This window comes from Mchenga conophoros, linkage group LG20 (assembly GCF_057382185.1).
Source record: "Mchenga conophoros isolate Kocher_MC1m ecotype Shallow Benthic linkage group LG20, M_conophoros_male_GT1.1, whole genome shotgun sequence".
In the NCBI taxonomy this organism is placed as follows: Eukaryota; Metazoa; Chordata; class Actinopteri; order Cichliformes; family Cichlidae; genus Mchenga; species Mchenga conophoros.
Genome location: NC_140545.1, coordinates 1,537,352 through 1,560,825, shown reverse-complemented (window position 1 = coordinate 1,560,825; position 23,474 = coordinate 1,537,352). Strand labels below are relative to the sequence as shown.

Here is a 23,474-nt window from a genome sequence, read left to right as displayed (position 1 = left end):
TGATTTTCTCTTTTATCTCTTCTTTCCCGGCAGATTTGTCTTTTTTTGTTCACCTGTCATATTCCACCTTTTCCCTGAATGACGCATGTTGAACCCCTCGGAGAGGCGAGCCGAAGTCGTACCAGCCCTCCTGGCAGTGCTCAGCTCTGGCTCCTGATTTTGCAGCTGTTCCCTGGAACCCAACTCGAAGCCGGTTTTACCGCCCTTCTAGGGAACGTGGAGCGGCCTGGGATGCATGCTTCTGAACTTACCCACAGGGATGTTTCACAAGAGGCCAGCTGGGAAGTCAGTGGGAGCCAATAGGAAGGTGAGGGGGGTTGAAGGAGAGGGTCAATACCAGAATCCGAAGAGAGTTAAGAGAAAGAATTGGAATGGGTAACGGATGGAGAAAGATTAAAGAAGCTTTGCTTCTGGTTCTGGTTTGTGTGTGAGAAAACCAGAAAAGATGGTGAGTTAGATGACGCACTTTTGATTTTGTTGTCATAAATGTATAATGACAGCTTCATTTTTTCACGTTTTTAAGCCATTTCATAAGCATGCAACAGTCAGCAGGACAACAGCTCACTTCAGAATGCAACCAGAACTTTTCATATGTATCTCCTCTCACTGCGGTGGGATGGGGCAGGGTGTCACCTCTGAGCAAGAAGGTCCTCGGTTCAAACTCACTGGCACACTGGAGCCCTTCAGTGTGGACTTTACATGCTCGCCACTATGTAAGTGCCCCAACATGGGGTAACTTTTATATGCTTTCACCATGACTTTTACCTCTACAGTTAAAAAAAAAAGTGTACTATAAGCACAATGAAATGGACTGGCCTTTTGTATTCAGTGAAACAAAGCATTTTTTTTTCCCTTTCTTTGACTCTGAATTCATGCAGACAGGGTTTATGCACGATTTAAAAAACATCACATTGCAACAAACTGAAACTAAAGTACATTCAGCTGGTCAATAAAGAGGGCACGGTTCTACAATGTGGCCCATACTGTACTGATCACAGCTGTGTTATATTGCTGGTGAGAGAGCGACCCCTACTGGAAAGTTATGTCTTTACAATTTTCAAACATTCTGAGTTGCTTTGGTGCAATTCTCAAATTCTGTGCATCATCCTACTGTTATGACAATTGTGAAATATCAATGATTTGGGGGGGGGGGTTAATCAATCCAATTTTTTATGACTTAACCAATCAACTTTTTCCTTAATGGTATGACCTCATTGTTTTGTATTTCTGACCGATTAGTAGTATTAAAAATTCAAATGTTTTGGTCCTCCCAGGGACACCAGTGCATGGGCGTAACTTTGTGCTGAACATTGGGGTGAACAACTTTCTGAGATGTGAACTTCAGAAATGTGCCAGACATACAGTCCTGTGAAAAAAATCTATTTGCATGTTTATATTTGCCATAGTCATTTCCAATTATGATAACTCCATTCTGTAAATACTCCAGTTATCTTTGTCTAATGTTAAAATTTGCCTGATGATCTGAAGCATGTAATATTGACATTATTTTATTAACTTAAAAAAGTAATAAAAACTATTTCATTGTAATCATTTGAAGTATATGAGCAGGTGATATTTGCAGGTAACACATGATTGCTTGGGTTTTTGCCCACCTGCAATACCTTCATGGCCCACGAGGGCGCGTAAAGGGGCCTACATTTCGGCTATCGCTGAAACAGCCAACATAAATATACTTCAGTGCGGTAGGGGGCGGAACATAGCAGTTGCCTTTCATCCGCCACTACACACAAAGAAGAAGAAGAAGCCGCACTAACAGAAAGCGAAGAAGAAAGCGATCACTGTAAGGTGTTTGTTTTCGTGTCATCACTGGTAATCTGCCATCTTTATTTCTTTTAGATTGTTGGAATAGCAGATGCCAACTTTTATGCATTTATATGAGGTAAGTTGGACATTTGTGAGCTATAGGCACCAACTGACTATCGCTCGTATAATGTAGAATAGTTAAATTCAGGTCCTGTGGACTTGCACGATAGCTACCTGATGCTAGTTATCGTTCTAACGTTACTGGGGCGTGTTAATGTGCGTGCTAGCTAAAACAGTGCTATCTATCAGTAGTAGCATTGGCGACGCTTAGTTGAATGTCCCTGACCTGTTGGTGATTGTTGTCAACAGTCAGCTTTGTAACATTGCAGTAATAACAGTATGGTTGCTTAAATCTAATGGACTTGCAGTGTGTCCTTAAAAAGAATCATGCAAAGGTTGTATCCAGCAAAGCGCTGACACAGAGCCTGAGAGAGGTGCAGTAAGTGTCCACATCCATCTATAAAACACGGTGAGGGTTCGGTAATGGTTTTGTGCGGCATTTGAGACACGATGTGTTGTGAGTTTCTCAAAATTGAAGGAAATATAAATGCAAAAAAGTACAGTCAGATTTAGATCCATCGTGCGCTATCATGTTGAAAGGATCTGATTCACAACAGCTTCATTTTTCTGAATTGCAATGATCCCAAACACACTGCAAGGCACTAAAAGCATCCCTGAATGGAAAAACACACAAGTATTCTGAAAAGCAGCCAACATCCAGAGAAGAGCTTTAAATGTCCTGTAAGAAACCTGGACAAATGTTCCTGAAAAAGTAAAGAAATGAGAAAAGCTTGGCTAACAGACTTCGAGCTATGTTGAAGAATAAAGATGGTCGTGTCATGTGACCTTACAAAGCTTGTCTTAAATGAATGTATGAACATAACATGTGGTAAACTTTTCTTTCTTATTATTTTATCCAGTGATGGAGCCCGATTACCCTCCAGAAACACTACATACTGAAAGTGATCATGATAGCGTTTGCAACACCTCCTGGGTCTCTGTGTGTCCCCGAGGCCTCTGGAAGGTCCACCAAAAGCGACTAAACAGTCAGCAGACAGCTTCTGATCCAGCAGGTGTAACACGTATGATACTCATTTGTTCCTTGTTATAATGAATGAGTTTTCTTTACTCCAGCTAACAAATATTTCTTTGTATCTTACAGCAATTTCATCAAATAATTGTCCAAGGTTGGGTTCGCTGTGTAGAGTCCAAGTGCGTCTCAAAGCTAACAATGATGAAGCAGAGAATGTAGCATGTGAAAAAACAGGTGAGAAGCTGCCAGCCCAGCCTGATCCGTTCACCGCTGAACTTACTGAATCTGGTACCACACCCTTTGTGAGGTGTAAAGACTCTGTGCTGCAGGTCCCACTGGGTGACTGGACAACACTGAGGCTAGGGGATGGTCAGTGTGATATCACAGAGGCGTGTTTGGAGGGAATGAGAGCTGGGGAGAAGTGTGAGGTAAGATTTAACTGAGTATTGAAGTCTTTGTTTCAGTATTCTGTTTTTTGATGGATGAGGCAGAAAAAATAAATGTAAACTTCATGAAATAAGAAAAGCTTAAAGTGTATTTGGTGTCACAGAAACAGGAGTATTTGAAAACTTTCTTTACAGTTTGTATTCTGTACTATATGCATTCTGGGATATCTGTCTCCAAGTCCACTGTATCAAGTCTGGGATCAATCTTAGCTTGCAGTAAATGATAACCAATCAGACGTCAGGGTCAGTTGACGAGCCGCAGTGATGATTTAAATTGTTTCTTGATTCCCTGGAGCAAAGGAGCCATGAAAAAATGAATTAAATAGACAAATAATTAAATATGTGTAAAATAAAATTAATTGATATTTTAATAAATTGAAATTTAATTAATTATTTCAGCATTAATTAATTTGTGACACATTTGCCCCTTATTGATAGATGTATTTAATTTCTTTAATTTTGGCACTGCTTGACCTCCACAGTGTTTCTTATTTATTTATTTATTCCACACTTGGTCAACAGTTTGCACAGTTAGTTCTTTCAGACAAACCAACCACACTTTCTATCAGTAAAGCACTGCAACCACGTGTGAAAAGCAGCAGGAAGAAGAAAATATTCTTATTAAACCCTGCTGCCTATCTACAATCCAACTTATATTGCAAGTGGGCACCAAAAGTCAAGGAACAAACTAACATTAACATTTATCTCCGGTCCTAACAACACATTTCCAATCAGAATATACCAGAATAATATATATATAAAATAAACGAGGCAAAAAAATAATGGATCCTTTTTCAATTAACTCCAATTTCATTCACATTCTTCATATTGAGTTATCGTTTTAGACATGTAACACTTTTTAAAACAATATAAATTTATACAACTCTTTAAATTATAATGAAGAGGCTTCCACAGTCGTATACTCCTAATCGTTGGACTCAATAATCTTTGTGTTGTCCTAGCTAGCTGATGCTTAAAGTAAAATTTCCTTCTGTTGTCTTCTCCCCCCAAACACCTTAAAAATACTCTTTGTAACTTAAATTAATATCTCCAATTTCTCAAATTGATCTCTAATTTCTGGCTGACCATCATTTGATAGCTCATCCTAAAACACACATTTCTCTCAACCTGTGTAAATACTGTTTTGTTTAAATGATCTTTCCCTTCATCTTTCTTGATGAAATCGTGATGGCTAAATGACCGATGCTCTGTCGTGTTTATCCTTGGTTTTGTTTTTAACTGTCAACCGTGTAAAGATGAAAGGTCTTAACATTGTATTTTGCTACCCAGATACAGCTTTCTCCTTTGGAAACTGGACCAGATGCTGCTGTTCCCCACCCCTCAGATGAAAGCCTTCCCTTTTTTGCCACAGTGGAATTGCAAGCTTTCACACCAGGCAAGGAAGCCTGGGAGATGTCTCCTGGTGAAAAATGGGAATGGGTCAAGTCACACAAGGACACGGGCGGAGTGAGATTCAGGAGCGAGGATTTGTGGGGGGCCGCGGACAGCTACAGCAAGGCCATGAAACTAGTCATCACTTTTTGTAATCACGTTAGAGATGTGGCGAAAAAGGGATGGGAGTATGAAGCTGAGGAGCAGAGAGAAGCAACTCTGGAAACACTTGATCCTTCAGCTGAAGAACTCAACAAAATGAAAGCTGACCTCCACTCCAACTTGTCCCTGTGCCAGCTAAAACTGAACCAACCAGAGCGGGCTAAGGCCAATGCTGCTAAAGCCACTCAGCTGGAACCCGGCTGTGCCAAAGCCTGGTACCGGCTGGGGAAAGCATGCCAGATTGTGAATGAATTGGAAGAGGCCAAACAGGCATTTAGGAAACTGCTGGAGCTGCAGCCAGAAATGCCTGCTGCTCTGAAAGCGCTTAAAGATATTGCAAGTAGAGAGAAAGCAACAAATGCACAGCTGGGACTGAGACTAAGCAAAATGTTCAGCTCAAGATAAAATATCAGTAGAGAGAAATGTGTGTTCTCATGATTCCCCATTAAATGTAAGTGCATTAACAACCACTGCCTCGATCTAAAATAAAGCCACTGTGATGTTGATTCATGTTTCTCCTCCAACTCTGTTCTTCCTTTCTTGTGAGAGATGCACGAAGGTAGAAATCACACGTCAGAAGGTTTATTTGGAATTGTAGTTGCAGGAGAAAGAGACAAATGACACCATGACAACATTTCTTTGTAGCCTATCTTTTATATTATGGTCTACATCACTTCCCTCATTGCCCCCTATTTTTTTTTTCAGCTTTAAAAATGCATGGATAACAACAATAATTATACTTTAGCATTATAATATAATTTTGATACAAATCCTCCTTCACACCGGTAGATTAACCACGCTAACATAAGAAATGATTTTGGTAGTTACCAGTGCTGAACCAACCAGAGCGGGCTAAGGCCAATGCTGCTAAAGCCACTCAGCTGGAACCCGGCTGTGCCAAAGCCTGGTACCGGCTGGGGAAAGCATGCCAGGGCAGCTATGGCAGAAACCCTACACTGGGTGGTGGTCTAATTTTTTGTTTTATTTCTTGTAAAAGAAAAACCAGTGTTGCCAACTTAGCGACTTTGTCGCTATATTTAGCGAGTTTTCAGGCCCCTTAGCAACTTTTTTTTCTAAAAAGCGACTAGTGACAAATCTGGCGACTTTTTCTGGTGTTATTGGAGACTTGTTTATGACGACTTTTTGACGTGAAAGAGCGTGTTGCTCTTACTCTGAACAAACAGCGGTGCTGCCGTGGGCACCTCACCCGTGCTAAAGCGCTCACGGGCGGAGGACAGTCCTCCCCCAGCTGCAGGAGATGTTCACACCTATGCGTCCAAACTGCAAATGAATCGCGCATGAGCGAAGCCGCTGCTCCGCACTGAGCAGTCAGTTCTTATTTTACTGTTATGCTGTTTTGTGGATCACAAGGTTTAAAACTACTTATAAACACACACACAAAGTAACTCCACCAGAGTGCCTGTTTCGGGTCACTTTTGCCGGTCCAAGACCGCGGTAAAGTGAGCCGTCATTTGTGAGCCGCGGTCAAGCCAGCCGCCTCCTATCCGCCGCATAAATTTCCTTGCGCTTTTACACCAGTCTTTACGGTAGCGCCTTTTCGCCTTTCGACTGAAAGCCTAGACTCGCGCGCACACACACAAATTACAATGGAACAGCCCAATACAGCCATCGTGACAGTCTGGTTGCATATTCAAAAATTCATTAAAAATCATTCTTAAAAGTTGATGCCAAGCTTTCAACACAATCCTCTTCTCGGACACCTACTTTACCTCTGGGCCAGGTTTTACCCAGATTTACTGTAATATTACTCAGAAATCACAGTAAACTCATATTCAGTGCAATACAGTCAATACACTACAATTATGTTTATTTCAAAAATTCATTAAAAGTCATCCTGAGTAGTTGAGGTACAACTTTCAACACATCCCTCCTCTGGGACACCTACTGTACCTGTGTGCCAGGTTTCAGCCAGATTCACTGTAAAATTCCTCAGAAATTAAAGGACATTTATATGCAATTCAATACAGCCAATACACTACAATTATGGAAATTTCAAAAATTCATTAAAAATCATCCATAATAGTTGAGGTCCAACTTTCAACACTTTCTTACTCTGGGCGTCCTACCGTACCTCTGGGCCAAGTTACATCTCAATTCACTGTAATCTTTATCAAAAATTGAAAGAACAATTCTATGTAAATGCTGGCTGTGTGTCCTTTCAAAGTGACACTAAATAACAGAACTCAGGCACATCAGGGAATAATCCAAAAGGCGGATTTATTAAACAAAAACAACATACAAAATATCTCTAACCCATACTACATAACCTAAAAAGAAACAAAGGGACACTTAGAAGCACAAGGAAACAATACTGAAAGGGCAAGAGACACAGTCCAAACATAATCCACAACTAAAATGCCAAAAGAACAAGTCATCCCACATAGCAGACGGGTCTTGCCTGGATCTGGTGTCAAGCCGGCACTGCTGCCTGACTTCTGGCATGGTAAGATGGCACTGTTTATGTGATGGCATGCCACATTTGGCCTGATTGGGTGAATGTGACATGTTGTATAGAGCACTTTGAGTAATATGGGTGAGTAAAAAAGCGCTGTATAAGAATCAGTCCATTCACTGTCTGAACAGAGTTTCGTCATGTTACTTTTGCACTATTATGTTCCAGCACATGTTGTTATTACATGGCTTACATGGCTAAGGTACACATTAGGCTGACATCTGGGGCCAGAGCTGAAACTTGGCCCAGACGTACAGCAGGTTTCCCGGAGGAGGGATGTGTTGAAAGTTGGACCTCAACTACTATGGATGATTTTTAATGAATTTCTGACATTTCCATAATTGTAGTGTATTGGCTGTATTGAATTGCATATAAATGTCCTTTAATTTTTGAGGAATTTTACAGTGAATCTGGCTGAAACTTGGCACACAGGTACAGTAGGTGTCCCAGAGGAGGGATGTGTTGAAAGTTGTACCTCAACTACTCAGGATGATTTTTCATGAATTTTTGAAAATTGAGAGAATCCTATTGTATTGACTCTATTAGATTGAATACAAGTTTCCTTTAATTTCTGAGGAATTCTACAGTACATCTGGCTGAAACTTGGCACACAGGTACAGTAGGTGTCCCAGAGGAGGGGTGTGTTCTGAGCCCCCTGCTGTACTCTTTGTACACATATGACTGTGTGGCCACTACCAGCTCCACCACCATCATCAAGTTTGCTGACGACACCGTCGTGGTGGGCCTGATCTCTGATAACAACGAGACGGCCTACCTGAAGGAGATTAGGAATCTGGAGAACTGGTGCCAGAGGAACAACCTCCTTCTAAACGTCAGTAAGACAAAGGAGCTGATAGTGGACTTCAGCACTAAGCAGGAGAGGAACTACCAGACCCCCGTCATCAACGAGTGCCCAGTGGAGAGAGTGGACAGCTTCAAATACCTCGGAGTTCACATCACACAGGACCTGTCATGGTCCTGTCACATCAACACCGTGGTGAAAAAGGCCCGACAGCGTCTCTACCACCTCAGACGCTTGAGAGACTTCCAACTGCCCTCCAAGGTGCTCAGGAACTTTTACTCGTGCACCATAGAGAGCATCCTGGCGGGAAACATCTTAACCTGGTTCGGGAACAGCACCATGCAGGACAGACGAGCTCTACAGAGGGTTGTGCGGTCAGCTGAGCGCACCATCCGCTCCGAGCTCCCTGACCTGCACTCAATCTACAGCAGGCGGTGCTGGACCAAGGCCAGGAAGATGGTGAAGGACCTCAGCCATCCCAACAACAGACTGTTCTCTCTGTTGAGGTCAGGAAAGCGATTCCGCTCCCTGAAGACCAACACAGAGAGACTGAGGAGGAGCTTCTTCCCGCAGGCGATACGGTCTCTCAATCACACCACCACACAGTACTGACCCACACATATGGTTCTTACACACACACTGGACTTTCTGGACTTTGTTTTCACTTCATTACTTAAATCACGCTGCTGTTATTGTGTATATATTTATTTATATTTAGATTTCTTCATACATTCTTATATAGTTCTATATTGTGTATTTTGTTGTACAGTTATTTTATTTTCAACTTTAATTTATATATTTTATCTTATTCTCCCAGTTAAATTTACCCTTCATTCTAATTTGTGTTGTACAGTTATTTCATTTTTAACCTTAATTTATATTTTATTCCTTCCTAGTTAAATTTACCCTTTTTAATTTTTCATATTTATTTCCTATCTTATTCATAGCCTTTTCCTTTTTTGTTTTCTTTAGGTCACGAGCAGTTGTCCAAGCATTTCACTACATATCGTACTGTGTATGACTGTGTACGTGACAAATAAAAATTTGAATTTGAATTTGAATTTGAAAGTTGGACCTCAACTACTCAGGATGATTTTTAATGAATTTCTGAAATTTCCATAATTGTAGTGTAATGGCTGTATTGCATTGAATACAAGTACCCTTTAATTTTTGAGGAATTTTACAGTGAATCTGGCTGAAACCTGGCACACAGGTACAGTAGGTGTCCCGGAGGAGGAATGTGTTGAAAGTTGTACCTCAACTACTCAGGATGATTTTTAATGAATTTCTGACATTTCCATAATTGTATTGACTGTATCGGGCTGTTTCATTGTAATTTGTGTGCGCGCATGTGCGTGCGACTGTTCGCGCGAGTGCACGTGTGCGCGGGTATAGGCTTTCAATCGGCACATAAAGCGAAAAGGCGCTACCGTAAAGACTGGTGTAAAAGCGCAAGGAAATTTATGCGGCGGATAGGAGACGGCTGGCTTGACCGCGGCTCACAAATGACGGCTCACTTTACCGCGGTGGTCCAAGCCCGGGTAAAGGAGCAGGGTTGGAATTGTGACATTAAAAAACAATAATTGCTAAAATAAATTTAATTTGTAGTTATAAATAAATTCTAACTGCATTTAATACGTTTTTGCTCACTTTATGTCTCTTCCACGATGTTATTTCTCTCTCCAACAGTTATATTAGCATGACCCATTATGCAAATTAGGCGATGACGTCATTTAGCGACTTCTAGCGACTTTTAGGACAGCCAATAGCGATTTTCCTTACTGAGGAGTTGGCAACACTGAGAAAAACTTCCGTGTGAACTTTGACAAGACTGTGGATTGCACAACACTGGTCACTACATTCTTCATTTCCGGTTAATACTTGTACAGCTGCTGTTATTGTGTGTGTATATATATATTTATTTATATTTCTTCATACATTCTTATATAGTTCTATATTGTGTATTTTGTTGTACAGTTATTTTATTTTCAACTTTAATTTATATATTTTATCTTATTCTTTCCCAGTTAAATTTACCCTTCATTCTAATTTGTGTTGTACAGTTATTTCATTTTTAACCTTAATTTATATTTTATTCCCTCCTAGTTAAATTTACCCTTTTTAATTTTTCATATTTATTTCCTATCTTATTCATAGCCTTTTCCTTTTTTTTGTTTTCTTTAGGTCACGAGCAGTTGTCCAAGCATTTCACTACATATCGTACTGTGTATGACTGTGTACGTGACAAATAAAATTTGAATTTGACCCTAAACAGCCTCGACACAGTTTGCAGCACATTTCAGGCTAATAGATTCACATTTTTAAGGTATTTTTACTGCTGTCAAATGTAAAATTAGGTCACATTTGACACAAACCGTGTGTGAAGGGTTAAAACGGTAAAACGTTCTTGTACGTTTTACTCCCCGCCGGGTGGAAAGCCGACACACCCAAATACACGGTTGCATCAAAATGCCGAAACCCGGGATCGAACCAGGGACCTTTAGATCTTCAGTCTAACGCTCTCCCAACTGAGCTATTTCGGCACACGGTGTTGAAGGTTACCAGGGTCTACAAACTTTTAAATTGGCTACAAGGCAAAAAAAGATGTTTTCATTCCTGATGCGTGATTAGTTTGAGAAGAGCTTAGCCTGTCTTAACTCGTCGAGTTTAATACGTGACGTGATTTAGCCCCTCAGTTGTATGGTTCCGTTTCACCCACGTGAATATACTCAAACCTACATTATGCATTCTCGTTAAGTAGAACGTGGACTTATGTCAGCTTGGTTTTAATTATCTTCCGAGTTCAGAGGCGAATGCCTTTAAATAAGTAAATCGCTGCAGTCACATGTGAAGTCAGTTTGGTTCAAACGTGCATAAGCCCCAAATGTTAATTATGAGCTGGAAATGGTGTAATCCACTAAAGTCTATAATGTTGGCCACGTGACAAAGAAATAATACAGACAATTCCATGTGAAAAAATTAGAAATTTAAAGTTTTTGTCAAAATGTTCGCAAAGACATTGTGTGGTGGACCACTAGAGGGCTCCACTCACACCCAGTGTAAAGAAAGTCTGTTGCTGTGTTTTGGAGCGAAACGTAGTCAGTTCTGTTGTGATGAGGAATAAAGCAGGAGTTAGAATCGAGAGCTCTCGTGTCGTCTGTGTTTACCTCCACAATAGCATTTCTAAACATACTAATTACATTAAGAAAGATAATTATTTCAGGGTAAAAAAAAATACTGGGATCAACTTTTTTACCCATCTAGCCACAACACAAACCACTGCTGAGCAATGATGTGTTTTAACTTTGTTAACGTCAAAGCTTGTAAAATCAAGTTAAAACTGAGGGTTATCTTCCAGTTTACATACGTTATAAAAACCTAAGCAAGGTTTTGAGCTGCCACTTGAGAAAGCATCGGTTTAAATGTGAGAAAAGCAATCGTTGATGCTTACAAAGTGTTCACTGCGTTTCCAAGTGCTGGGCAGCAGGTTGACTGATCTGCATGGAGAGTAATTTGTGTGGATGGAGCTCAGATGGATGCTCTCCAAGATAAAGACAATGCTGGATACCTCCCACGCAGTCCATGACATGCTGGCTGGTCACAGGAGCATGTTCATTGAGAGACTGAGATTACCAAAAAGCACCACTGAACCACACAGGAAATGATTCCTGTCCGTGGCCATCTCCCTGTACAACTCCTCCAGCTAATACACTGTAAACTGCAAATCGATCAAATATGAAGGAGGTTGGGATGGCTACAAGAAATGACTCCAGCAAAAAGGATACACAGTTCACTGTTAGCATCAGAGCAGGCTAATAATTTTCATACTGGTAATTTTTGGTTCATGTGAAATCTCTTCTTCTTCTGTGGTTCACACCACCCTCACCCTCATAGAGCAGAAACATTCCTACATCCGTATGCTCTTCGTGGACTTCTCATCTGCTTTCAACACAATGATCCTACAGACACTTGTTGATAAATGACTGACTCTTGGACTGAGCTCTACAGGGACACCTGTATCATGAAGGACCCCACTCACCCAGCACACTCACGCTTATTTTGCTCTTCTCAGAAAAGAAGTTGCCAAGTAAAAAAAAAGAAAAAAATCAAGGAACTATTACTTTATCAATATGAATGTCAGCAAAGTCTCATAATGACAGAGATGTAATGTTGCAGTATTAAATGCCCCCCCTCCCATACACGCACACACTCAGTTCTTCTTATTCTTCTGAGACTTTGTGCTGTCCGTTTGCCTCTGGGCTGCTGACAGATGTTTCCATGCATCCAAAATGAGCGCCAGCGGTATGACGATCCACAGGGTGTTCATAAACACAAAGTAGAACCAGAAGTAGATTGGATGTCCCAGCTCGCTGTGGGCGTAGCCATCTCTGTGCTCTGTGAAGAAGTAGAGTACCGCTCCATATGCCTGGCCTGAGTCAGATTACGTGAGAAGACAAAATAAAGCTACAATTAAGCAACAATTTATTTCCACCTGAGGTTGGCATGAAGATAGCTTCTGTCCCGTCTTACCTACTGAAATGATGAGCTGCAGGAGAAATCTGTAGGGCTTATTGGTTAAAAAGGCATAAACAGCCCAAAAGCTGAATGGACCCCACAACCAAGCAGTCACAGTCTCCATACAAACAGTAAAGTTATCAGCACTAGAGAGAAAAGAAACATCAATCGCAACTTTTTAAAATCATTTTTATGCACAAAATTGAGAGCAGAAATGAGCTTACATTGCATATCGACTGTCTCCCTTGCAGTACTCTTTCCCTGTGAGAGAAAAACATAAAACACATTGACCAGATTTTACACACACGCACACACACGCACACACGACAGGTAGGTTATGCATTTTTCTAAACACATGTTCTCCGTTAGTACTCACACAGCTGTGACAGAAAGCGCTGATCTCCTGGAATTATATCATAATATAGCGAGAACCAGCCCTCGATTACACAATGGATGAAGCCACAAACAGCAAACCAGCACACAGCCAGGCGCCTCCATGCGCCCAGGCTGCTGGTGGCCTGGCCGGTGATCAGCCAGGTCACCAGCATAAACAGCCCAGACACAGAAAACAGAAACACCAGAATCTCTGACATCGACCGATCGTTGGCCACATAAGTGGGAATTGAAAGGTCCCGAGGCCAGTAAGGGTGATGAGATGCTTCAGAGGAGTCCATTATCTGTTTGAATACAGAAACATAATCAGCACTAGACTTAAAAGTGTAGAGTTAAACATTCTCTGTATTACATTATATTACATTCTGTTCTAGTTAATTCACAGAGTTAAAAGTGTAGCGTTTTATGTGAGAAGTTCATCGGTGTGCTTTTATCCTTACCGTAGATGCCACCAAATGGGTGTTCAGCTCCACAGGTAATTTGACCTAACACACAGCAGGTCAAAGATTCACTGCTATCTAACATACCCGCGCACATAAACTCAAACGAGGAACTCCGTGCCTGGGGGACGTTACCCGTGGATCACAACAGCCAATCAAACATCTTTAAGCATAGAGCTATTGCACATGAGATCTACTGGCTCACTGATTGGCTCTTCCTCTCGGAACATGGACATTGTCTATGACATCTACCAATGAAAAGGGATCAGCCCTCTTTTTCAAGGCGAAAGTCATACAATGTTTTAGGGTAGGGTAGAAAATGGCCTTCAATCGGTAGATGCTCCATCTGATAATGATTTAGTAAGGAAATATTTACAGTTAACCTTTCACTCGCATGGACTGAAAATGACGAGAAACAAAATGTAGCTGAAGTAAAGCCCTCTTAAATATACAAACCTAACGTGGAGTGCACCCATGTGATTTCCGATGATCATTTGGTCTAAATAGGTTAAAGGAAAGACTTGTAATTACCCTAAAAACCTTACATTTTTACTTTAAAGTATACGAAACAAAATTTGCTCTTTACGGCATAGTAAGAAAAGAGTCGTCCCAAGCCGTGCCAGGGTTTTATCCCTGCCGTGACCCGGATTCGAACCGGGGTTGCTGCGGCCACAACGCAGAGTACTAACCACTATACGATCACGGCGCGCTACTGGGAGACATGCTCAACAGTGAAGCAGAAGCGTATATGTAACTGTGTGAGCTGCGTCGTCGAAGAGTGGTTTGACGTCTCGCGGCAGACGACTGCTGTTTAAAGTGACGTTGTGACCGTGTGCGGATCTGCTTTCCGTTAAAAATAGTTTAATTAATTAATATTCTAATGTGAGTCCTGCATAAATAGTTTCTTTTTTAATACTGAGAGTCGTTTTCATCTTAGCTGAAGTTTTTTTAAGCTGTTTTTTTTAATCAGTTCTTCAGATGGTACCTGTCAAAGCTACAAAAAGGAGGAACAGTAGTAAATATTAAATGTCACTTAAATACTAAATATATGTACAAATAAGTCACAGTTCCATATATATCCTTCATCTATAGATATGTAGTCAGGGCCGTTATTGCTCCCATATGGTCTAGCGGTTAGGATTCCTGGTTTTCACCCAGGCGGCCCGGGTTCGACTCCCGGTATGGGAACTTCGTTTTTTTTTTTTTATGTTGGTTTTATGGTTTTATCAAATTTGGAACAAAATGTTTTTTATTCATACTTTAATGAGATTCGACAATTTACTTAATGACTTAGAAAGTCAGTGACTGTAAAACAGCAACAAAAAATTATGGGAAGGGTAATCTTAACAATATCTCAATATTATTGCTTTCGTACAGCGTTTCTTCGAGTCCATTTCCATAACAGTACATAGGATTCCAGGACTCATAAATGATTCAAAGTCACACTTCACAAAGTGTATTAGCGATATGTTTGGTATTAGTATTTTCTGTACGTTTGATATATGAACACGTGATGTATACCACGTGGTTACGTGTCACGTGACGGTACACGGAAGCACTCAACAGATTCTGTTCGGTTTACTCAAACGTTGTACATCAAAATAGCGGTAAAGACTACCCGCGAAGGAGGCTTAAATTGGCGCAGAGAGTGAGTATGGGTGTGTCAGAATCAGAGGAATCTTCTTTGTTACTGGACGAAAAGCTGCTTCGTTTCATGGAGCAGCTGGAGTTACTGGAGGAGAAGCGAGCCACTTTCAACTCTCTCATAGAGCAGGTACCTGTAGTGTCCTTGTTGATAAATAGCCAACATCAGACATTTAAGTTCAATTTTTGCTCCCTAAGAATCTGTAGGTAAAAATATAGAAAATAAATCAAAATGTATATGGCATTTTGGGCTGTAGGTGTTATATAATGGGAAATATCTTAGTGTGGTATATTAACAGACTTCAGGGCTATGTTGACTGTGTTTAAATTCCATAAAAAGCCATATAAGGATTTTCAAAAATAAATTTACGCAAAAAAGGTTTGTAATAAAAATGCTCTTTTTTTACATTCTGCCTGTATAATTTGACTTTACCATTTTCCCCTCAGGGGTGGTTTTCTATGAGCAAGGCACGATATACGATGGGAAACAAACAAGTCTCTGCACTTCAGTATGCAAGTGAGATTGAGCCACTAGTCTGTGTTCAAACTAGGTGAGGAAGCAGTAATTTTTATGAAAAACGAAAAGTCTGTTGATCACTTTAATTTGTTTAAAAGGCTCTTTTAAAACGTATATTTGTATGTAACAGGACACTGGACAATGGTGAGGTGGAATTCACCACTGAAAGATGTACACAAACGTGTCGTAAAGAGTCTGGAAAAGATCAGAGAGCTATAGAGGATATAGGACCTCAAGAAGAAGGTGATGCAGTATTAAAGATGTGTGTCGTTGATGTCTACTATTAACTCTGTTATTGATGACACTATTTGATTTACAAGGTGTCAGGAGAAGAAACAGACCAAAAAGAGAGATTGGAGAAAAAGAGGAAAGCGAGAGCACTGGTAGCGAGAAAGCTCCAGCTGGAAAACGTGACCAGAATCCTCAGCAAGACCCACTGAAGTGGTTTGGAGTTTTGGTGCCACAGTCTCTAAAACATGCACAATCATCTTTCAAGCAAGGTATGTTACATGCCAAAGGACATCTTAGTGTTATGGTTTCAGGTGAAACCTACTCTGCCTCAACTATGGATGAGATTATACTTTCAATGTCTGCAAATAGGCTAGGGTCTGCTGTCATCTGAGATGGAAATTTCATGATCGGATGGTGAGCACGAGGGTCCGTGCGAATGCAGAGAAATTACCTTATACTACACATGTGTCCCAGCTGGTTGACTTCACAGAAGTATAACAGGAACCATGTGGAGTAACATGTGACTACTTCTGGACATATATCAGATGAACCAGTCTTTGAATTTGATCCATATGTGCCAGTATTGCCATCTCAAAACAATGCAGCTACAGAGATCGCAACCACAAACACAAAAAATAAACAAATCTACAAAACTGACGATATGCATGAATAGCTTTTAGGAAAAAAAAATATGCTACAGAGAAATCAAACACAGGAAAACTGAAAAACATAAAGAGAACACGTGCAATATAATCTGCAGCACATAAAACGCCTTTTTTATTATTGTGTCTATTACCATGTAATGCAAGACTCTAGATATGCAAACCTTAACTCATATGCATATGAATCAAGGTTTGCTTTGTGCAGCTTGTTAGATATGAATAGAGGTTTCCAGAGTCCTGTGTATACTCACAGCACGATGGCTACAGCTTCTGTTGCATAAGTAAATTTGGATATGGGCAAAGATATTTCTTGAAGGTAGGAGAAAGCTCCTGCTGTTCTGCTGCTCCACCACTCACCAATTTAATTGTTGTTTTCTGTCATTACAGTAATAGAACTGTCTGCTGAGATCGCAGCACTCCAGGCTGCAGTTTTGAGCGCCAGACAGGAGCTGAAACACAGCTTGCAAAACAAGCACACTCCAGGGGAAAGGCTCAGCAACTCAGCTGGACAAGGTAGCAGACATAATACTTCTGCTCAGTCAAAGCAGGAGGAGGCTAAAAAACAGCTTTCAGCCAAGGACAGTCAGTAGATGATGCTTCAGGGGCTCGTTAACTAAAAAGAGAGCTTCCTGGTGGAGCTGGACGAGCAGATCCCAGCAGTTCAAGCTTTCTGTGGAAATCATTGGTAATTTATTTATTTCATCTCTTTTTTTCCTTTTAATTGAGATGGATGTGTTTGTGAAAATGGTCTTATTACACATGTTGTAAAATCATAAAATGTTAGCAGAACCTGTTTAAATGTTTTCAATAAATGGCAAGCAGTGCTTTGGCATAAGGCTGCCTGTTTTTGTGTGTGTGCTGTAACTAATTACTTTATTAATTGTTAATAAAAGTGTAACTTTATTTTATCAAACACAATCCATTAATTAAAAAAAGTTCAGGGTTGGCAGCTTGTGGAAATGTTTCATAGATGTTGTTTTCATTTTGATGAAACACATTAGAAATAGTATATTCTCTGCATTTTCTTTCCAGACGTATTGCTTGTGGAGCCCAAAAATGCTGAATACTAAAATGTAAAAATATATCGAGTAATTATATACATGAAATATACAAATGAACCAACAATTTTTGAAAATGAAATCACATTAAATTAAAAAATATACCTCAATCATGCACTATTAAAAATGTCTGAACCTCTTTGTGTCTTGTATTTATAGCCTAACAAGTCAACACACATTTACATCCCACGTCTCCGCAAAACCTCGTTTAAAAACACACGAAAAGCTGAAAGATGTGTTTTGTTGTGTTTACTAAATATTATGGAAAGTAAAAGTCACCGTGATTTATTGTCTTTAAAATGCGCTCAGAATTTTCACACCCACCATGTTTCATATGTAAAACACGACACGATGCTATGTGCAAGTCAGTATGAGTGTTTTCTATTTATATGTTTTCTATTTATATTATTACCAAGCCAGAGACGCAGACCTAATTTACATTTTTGGGAAATGATGCTGTACATCCGGAGAAACTCTGGCTGTTATCATACCGACATGAGCATAATTGAAAACATTTGACCGAGCGCCACCACCCTCCGACGCCAGCAGTTTCACTGGGGACAGCCGAACATTACCGGGAACTACCGAAATGGGAACCGAAAGTCCCGTTTATTGTGTGTACTTCCTGGTCCAATTATAATACTCCCCATATGCCTCCGTGAAACGCAGCGCTTTGCGTCCGAACGACGGATGGGAGCGCAGAAACAACGGATGTGGCCTCAGTGTTATTATTGATGTGTCCAGACATCCGCAGCAGACTGTGCAGCCTGATCGTGTCCGATTTTGGACGTGCGAGCGACGCAACTCCTGCTCGAAATACAATTTTTCTTTTGTCTGCGCAACTGGGAGCAACATTTGTGATGTGTGATAAGGGACTGAGAAGTAAACACTCAGGCCTGCGCTCATGATCAGAGGCGAGGTGAGATTGATACCTCGGACTCAGATTGCCCTTGATTGCAAGTTGATTTCACTCCGGAGCGGAGAAACTGTCTGCTCCAATGGCGTCAGTTTCCAAGGTCTCTATTCTGGATTACTTTAACATTGTGTTCGAAGGGGAAAATGGGAAAATCGAGTCCAACTGTAAGGCTTGTGGCACCAGGATCCAGGCGAAACGGAGCGTCACGTCCAACTTCGTAACGCACCTTAAGGTAACCGAATAAAATTGTACATGTGGCTGTTAACATCTGGCTCATCTTGTTCTTGTCAGGAGCAGCAGAAGCAGCTGGCTCTACGACAGCTCTGGAGGATTAGCTGTAAAAACCTAACTGTACAGGCAGTCTGTTGCTTCTCTGCAAGGGGAAACAGAGTGGAGGGGAGGGATGGGGGTTACCTATACCTTATCATCTCCTGCAGAAATGTACTCAGCATGCTGTGTAGAGGTATAGAAATGCACTATAACAACCTCATGCTCCTCTGTCTCTCTCCATTCAGCGTAAGCACCAGGCTATGTATGATGACTTTGTCAAAAGGAAGGATATGAAGAGAGAGGGCTACTCCTCTGCTTCCCTGCACAGTTTCAACGCCAATGGAGGGAATACCCGCTACACACTCCCTATTAGTGCTGGAGTGGGAGGAGGAGTAGCAAGTGGAGTTGTTGGAGGAATGGGAACTCTTGAGGGAGGAGTAGGAGGAGGCTCTGGAGGAGGGGTGACCAAATTTGACAGACATGATCCACGTCAGGTGTGTTGTAGCCCGTTAGCGCTGGAGCTTGCAATGTTGCAAATGTAACAGATGATTTATTGAGACATTGCAGTAGAATCATTAGCTATTTTTAAAAAGTGCAATTTGTGGTGTTTCTTTTTAAACTACAGGTTCTGATTTCTGAGGCTATAGCTAAGATGATCGTGCGTGATCTCCAGCCAGTGTCCATAGTGGAAAATCAAGGCTTCAGAGAGTTGCTTCAGCTCCTGGAGCCACGTTACACCCCTGAGCCCCAGCATTACATCCAAAGCCAACTTCTTCCAGCCTACGCCTACCAGGCCCAGCTGGCCACCCGTCAGGCCTTGGCTTCAGCACACGCCCTTAGCCTCAGCCTGGATCTCTGGGGAGGATTATCTGGAGTCACTTCAGGGTAAGGAGGTAAAACAAGCCAGAAACTACAAAATGGGAACTTGGTTTGAATCCCTTTACTGAAGACTCCACTTCTCTCTCTCTATAGGTACCTTGGTGTCACCTGCCATTTTCTTACATCTGAGTGGCAAATGCGCTCATCTCTCCTGGCGTGCCTTCCACTGACTGGTGGCAGCTCTGGGAATCGCATACTTTCCGAATTTGATGAAGTATGTCACTCTCATGGCGTGTCAGGCAGAGCATTTCGTGTTGTGGCAGACCCTCTCCTGCCGACGAGAACAAGCGGAAAGCCATGCTGCCTTCCCGGTTTTCTGCTTTCACCTCCTCTCGGTAACGGCCAAGATGGAAATGATGAAGAAGAGGTGGACGGTAGTAACAATGTGGAGCGAGAAGAGATCAGGAATGGCCACGGCGACGCTGGAGAAGAAGGAGAATGGGAATACACATGGGAGCAGGGTTTGGGCGTTTCTCGGGTGGACTGTTTCTCTCGCTCTCTTGAACAGTGTGTCAGGGAAGGGCTGCGCTCTTGTCCACAGCTCTCGTCCACACTGGCAAAGGCAGCCTGTTTCTACAACTACATTACCTCTGCCGTCCCACCTGAGAAGCTCAGCCAAGTGTTCGATGGTCCAGGGTTGATGATGGGGGGACAAGGAAATTTCCCAGAGGCAGCACAAGACTGGGCTGCTCAGCTTAAGGCAAGTTAACGTTAGGGTTACATATTAGTAATGTCACCAAATAAACAGATTGCATCAGCTTCAAACATTTAACATGAGCAGTATGTTAAGCAGAAGGTGCACAAAGAAAGTGTGGCTAGCAAAATAAATGCATAATACCATTAATTCAAGGTTTACATTATGACACTGAGATATGACCACAGTCTTGGTTGGCATCATTAATAATCTTTATGTATTTGTCTGCTTTGATAAAGGTCCTTCGGCGGCTGCTGGACTCTGTGGATTTCCTGGAGGAGATGAGCGGTCCAGGGGAACTGGGGCTGGGTGGTACAGAGAGAGCCCTGCTGAGGGAGTTCACGGACACTCTGGAGCCCTTCACTGAGGCCTGGGATATGGTGCACGGAGACAGACAAGCAGACGCACAGACGGACAGACATGTGTCTATCAGTCTCGCTCTGCCTTGTGTTCTCGGCCTCCGCAAGCATCTGTCCGAGACGTCCACCCCCCACTGCCCCTCCCTGGTTGTGGGCCTCAGCCAGGCTGTAGAGCGTCTCCTTGCGCCTATCCTGGAGAACCCCCTCTACATCACTGCCACCACCCTGGACCCCCAGTTCAAACTTACTTGGAGCAGTAACCCTGACTGGCACAGACAAGTTATCATAGAGGAGGTATCCAAACACTCCACAGCCTCCAGCCCCGTAAATCTCAACACAGACCTTCATCCACAGTCCCACACTCCTCCTGCCCCAGCTCCATCACCGATCTCCTCACTTTCTCGGCCCTGCAAGTTGTTCTCTTTCATCAAGCAGAGACCCACGACACAGGCCAAGAGCCTAGAACAGGAATTGGCTATCTACCTACGTGAGGAACCCACAGACGAGGAGGCTTTGCATTACTGGCGACGTAAAGCTATTGACTTCCCTCTGCTTGCCCAGGTGGCCAAGAGAGCTTTTACCATACCTGTTTGTGGTACTGTGGTGGAGAGCATTTTCACTACAGCTGGACGCTTCCTGCTGCCAGAGAGAGGCTGTGTCTTACCAAAGAACCTGGAGACGCTCATCTACCTCAAAGCCAACTACAGATTATTATGGACTTAGAGCTCTTTACACTTGCAGTTAAGTAACTTCTTGGATTCTAACCTCCATACCATTCTAAGGGAACCTGAGCTAGCACCATAACATAATCCTCATACTGCACATGATTTCATATCAGATAGAACGAATCACCAAGAAGAATTTCAGAGCTGCAGCTCATTTTAATCCTCAAGATCGGTTTTCCCGGCTACAGCGGGCGTGGATGGCTGTCTGCTTCCCCTCGTAGCCTACAGACTATCGCACCACATGCTGTGGACTGAGTTTGCTGGAAGCAGATCCATACTAAAGCATTTACTTTGACATTATTTTGCCTGATCAGGGTCTCCAGACAACCACAGATCTCCCTCTTTCTCATGTATCCATCAGTCAACACTGACAAACCAACAATAACCAGCTAGTCAAGTTTTGCACACTGTAGCAACTCGTGTTTTTTTTAGCTTTAGGTTGTGATTCATTATTTCGATTTTTAAAGGAAGTCATCAACTGCTCAACAGTATGTTAATGCGGGGTTCAATCTTTGTTTTAACTATGTGTGTGTGCCTCATCACTGGGAGATGATAATAAATTAGTTTCACTTACTTTAACGCTGCGGGTGTGTGCAGTTTGCAGATGTCAGTGAATGCACATGTCCTCATGTGACACGCTGTTTGTTATATACGGTGGACCCCCGACTTACGAAATGAATTTGTTCCAGAAGGTCTTTCGTAAGCCAAAATTCTTCGTATTTATTTTGAAGAAGACATGGATTGTGCTTCATGTGTATCATTTTGACCCTTATTTATATCGTCCTCTGTCAATCCTTCAGAGGAGAGGTGAGTTTCATTTCATTTTTATTATCAGCACCCCCCCACCCTCCTTTTTTCAATTTCATGTGAACTTTGAGGAAGTGAAATGGGTTTGACCCTGTGTCTGTCACAGAAGACTAGCAAGGAATGACTGTTTGTGCCACGACAAAGATTTTTCTTTGTTGAACTTCACATAGATATTTTGAAATAATTTTGCAGAGCATCCTTACGAAGGAAAACAGGGAATAAAGTAGTGTGTGTTAGCCTTTTTTTGCTTTCTTACTCTGGGCTGGGCCTGCAGGGAGGCTGGGTAATTGCAATAATTCCATTACAGTTAAATTTGAGTCAGCAGGCAGGCAGCAGTCACATCCTGCACCCCCTCCCTCTTCCCTTATCACAGGCAACAAGCCTCACAAAATCTTATTTCTAAAGACCTGAGAAATAAATGTCAGGACTGCATGCAGCTACTGTACATTTGTTCTATAATACCACATTAAAGGGATGAAGCGTTTCAGTGCCTCAATTAAGGAGCTATGATCAATAAAGTGACCATAAACAACAGCATCAGTCAGTCTGAAGATGAACCCCTGATAGTGCTCTCACAAGGCTTACATCTATTTATTATTATTACCTGCAAAAAAAAGAGAAAAAAACCCAGTGTAACAGTTTTTGTTTTTGAAAATCAATGTGCTAATCTGTGGGCGATACAAAGAGATCCCCCTCATAGATCATAATTATCAAAGATTGCTGTGATCTTAATGGTTATCACCCCGGGACGTCTCTGGATTTAGATATGGAACTAGATATCTGTGTGGACGTGCCACTGTGTTCATCTTTGAAGCGCGTGTTTTCCCAGCTTTCCATGGGTGTGTTGTTGTTGTTCTTTGTTAGTATATGTGGAGCAGCTTGAGGCACCCACCTGCCCCTCCCCAGCTGTGACAGCTCATCCATTTGAGTTAGACGACTGGGCTGGGATGCAGCCCTGTTGGTAATTGCCTCTGAAATGAATTACTTGGCAGACAGTGAGACCGGGGGAGGGGGAGGAAATTGTAATTGAACTGCCCCCTCACTCCCTCCCTGGTCCTTATACCTCAAGTTATTACATCTGCAGTGCAGAAGGACATTTTCCATCCGCACACAGACACACAAAATGCTCACACCCTTACAAAACCAATTCTTCCCTCTCCCCTGCACGATGGCCTCAGCAAAGCACCATATTGATGCAGGGTGATTTCATAGATTGATTGTTCACGGGCACA

General features: G+C 41.9%; 4 protein-coding genes and 3 non-coding genes across 8 annotated transcripts; 4 read left to right on the top strand and 3 right to left on the bottom strand.

Annotated features, from left to right (window-relative positions):
- Positions 1 to 1,751: 1,751 nt before the first annotated feature.
- On the top strand, positions 1,752 to 5,363 carry fkbpl (FKBP prolyl isomerase like). 2 transcript variants are annotated; one of them, XM_085260768.1, is made up of 4 exons: positions 1,752 to 1,900; positions 2,745 to 2,897; positions 2,987 to 3,285; positions 4,594 to 5,363. In XM_085260768.1, exons 2-4 carry the CDS (start codon positions 2,747 to 2,749, stop codon positions 5,260 to 5,262), a joined length of 1,119 nt encoding a protein of 372 aa, XP_085116894.1. In that variant the 5' UTR covers positions 1,752 to 1,900; positions 2,745 to 2,746; the 3' UTR covers positions 5,263 to 5,363. The 2 variants fall into 2 exon arrangements, with proteins under 2 accessions (XP_085116894.1, XP_085116893.1); XM_085260767.1 differs by having other exon boundaries at positions 2,745 to 2,906.
- A 5,239-nt stretch (positions 5,364 to 10,602) lies between these two features.
- Positions 10,603 to 10,675, bottom strand: trnaf-gaa (transfer RNA phenylalanine (anticodon GAA)). Its single transcript has one exon. It is a non-coding gene; the product is annotated as a tRNA-Phe (tRNA).
- A 1,563-nt stretch (positions 10,676 to 12,238) lies between these two features.
- ebp (EBP cholestenol delta-isomerase) lies at positions 12,239 to 13,635 on the bottom strand. Its single transcript, XM_085259484.1, has 5 exons — positions 13,481 to 13,635; positions 13,024 to 13,324; positions 12,872 to 12,908; positions 12,663 to 12,793; positions 12,239 to 12,563 (listed from the first exon to the last, which is right to left on the bottom strand). Exons 2-5 carry the CDS (start codon positions 13,319 to 13,321, stop codon positions 12,343 to 12,345), a joined length of 687 nt encoding a protein of 228 aa, XP_085115610.1. The 5' UTR covers positions 13,322 to 13,324; positions 13,481 to 13,635; the 3' UTR covers positions 12,239 to 12,342.
- Positions 13,636 to 14,114: 479 nt separating this feature from the next.
- Positions 14,115 to 14,186, bottom strand: trnah-gug (transfer RNA histidin (anticodon GUG)). The gene has a single exon. It is a non-coding gene; the product is annotated as a tRNA-His (tRNA).
- Positions 14,187 to 14,596: 410 nt separating this feature from the next.
- On the top strand, positions 14,597 to 14,668 carry trnae-uuc (transfer RNA glutamic acid (anticodon UUC)). Its single transcript has one exon. It is a non-coding gene; the product is annotated as a tRNA-Glu (tRNA).
- Positions 14,669 to 15,009: 341 nt separating this feature from the next.
- Positions 15,010 to 17,719, top strand: vma22 (vacuolar ATPase assembly factor VMA22). Its single transcript, XM_085260762.1, has 5 exons — positions 15,010 to 15,254; positions 15,572 to 15,675; positions 15,772 to 15,884; positions 15,962 to 16,141; positions 16,922 to 17,719. Exons 1-5 carry the CDS (start codon positions 15,135 to 15,137, stop codon positions 17,122 to 17,124), a joined length of 720 nt encoding a protein of 239 aa, XP_085116888.1. The 5' UTR covers positions 15,010 to 15,134; the 3' UTR covers positions 17,125 to 17,719.
- A 475-nt stretch (positions 17,720 to 18,194) lies between these two features.
- Positions 18,195 to 22,014, top strand: LOC146549995 (zinc finger BED domain-containing protein 4). Its single transcript, XM_085259244.1, has 5 exons — positions 18,195 to 18,740; positions 19,024 to 19,272; positions 19,404 to 19,663; positions 19,751 to 20,357; positions 20,591 to 22,014. Exons 1-5 carry the CDS (start codon positions 18,591 to 18,593, stop codon positions 21,431 to 21,433), a joined length of 2,109 nt encoding a protein of 702 aa, XP_085115370.1. The 5' UTR covers positions 18,195 to 18,590; the 3' UTR covers positions 21,434 to 22,014.
- Positions 22,015 to 23,474: the final 1,460 nt, after the last annotated feature.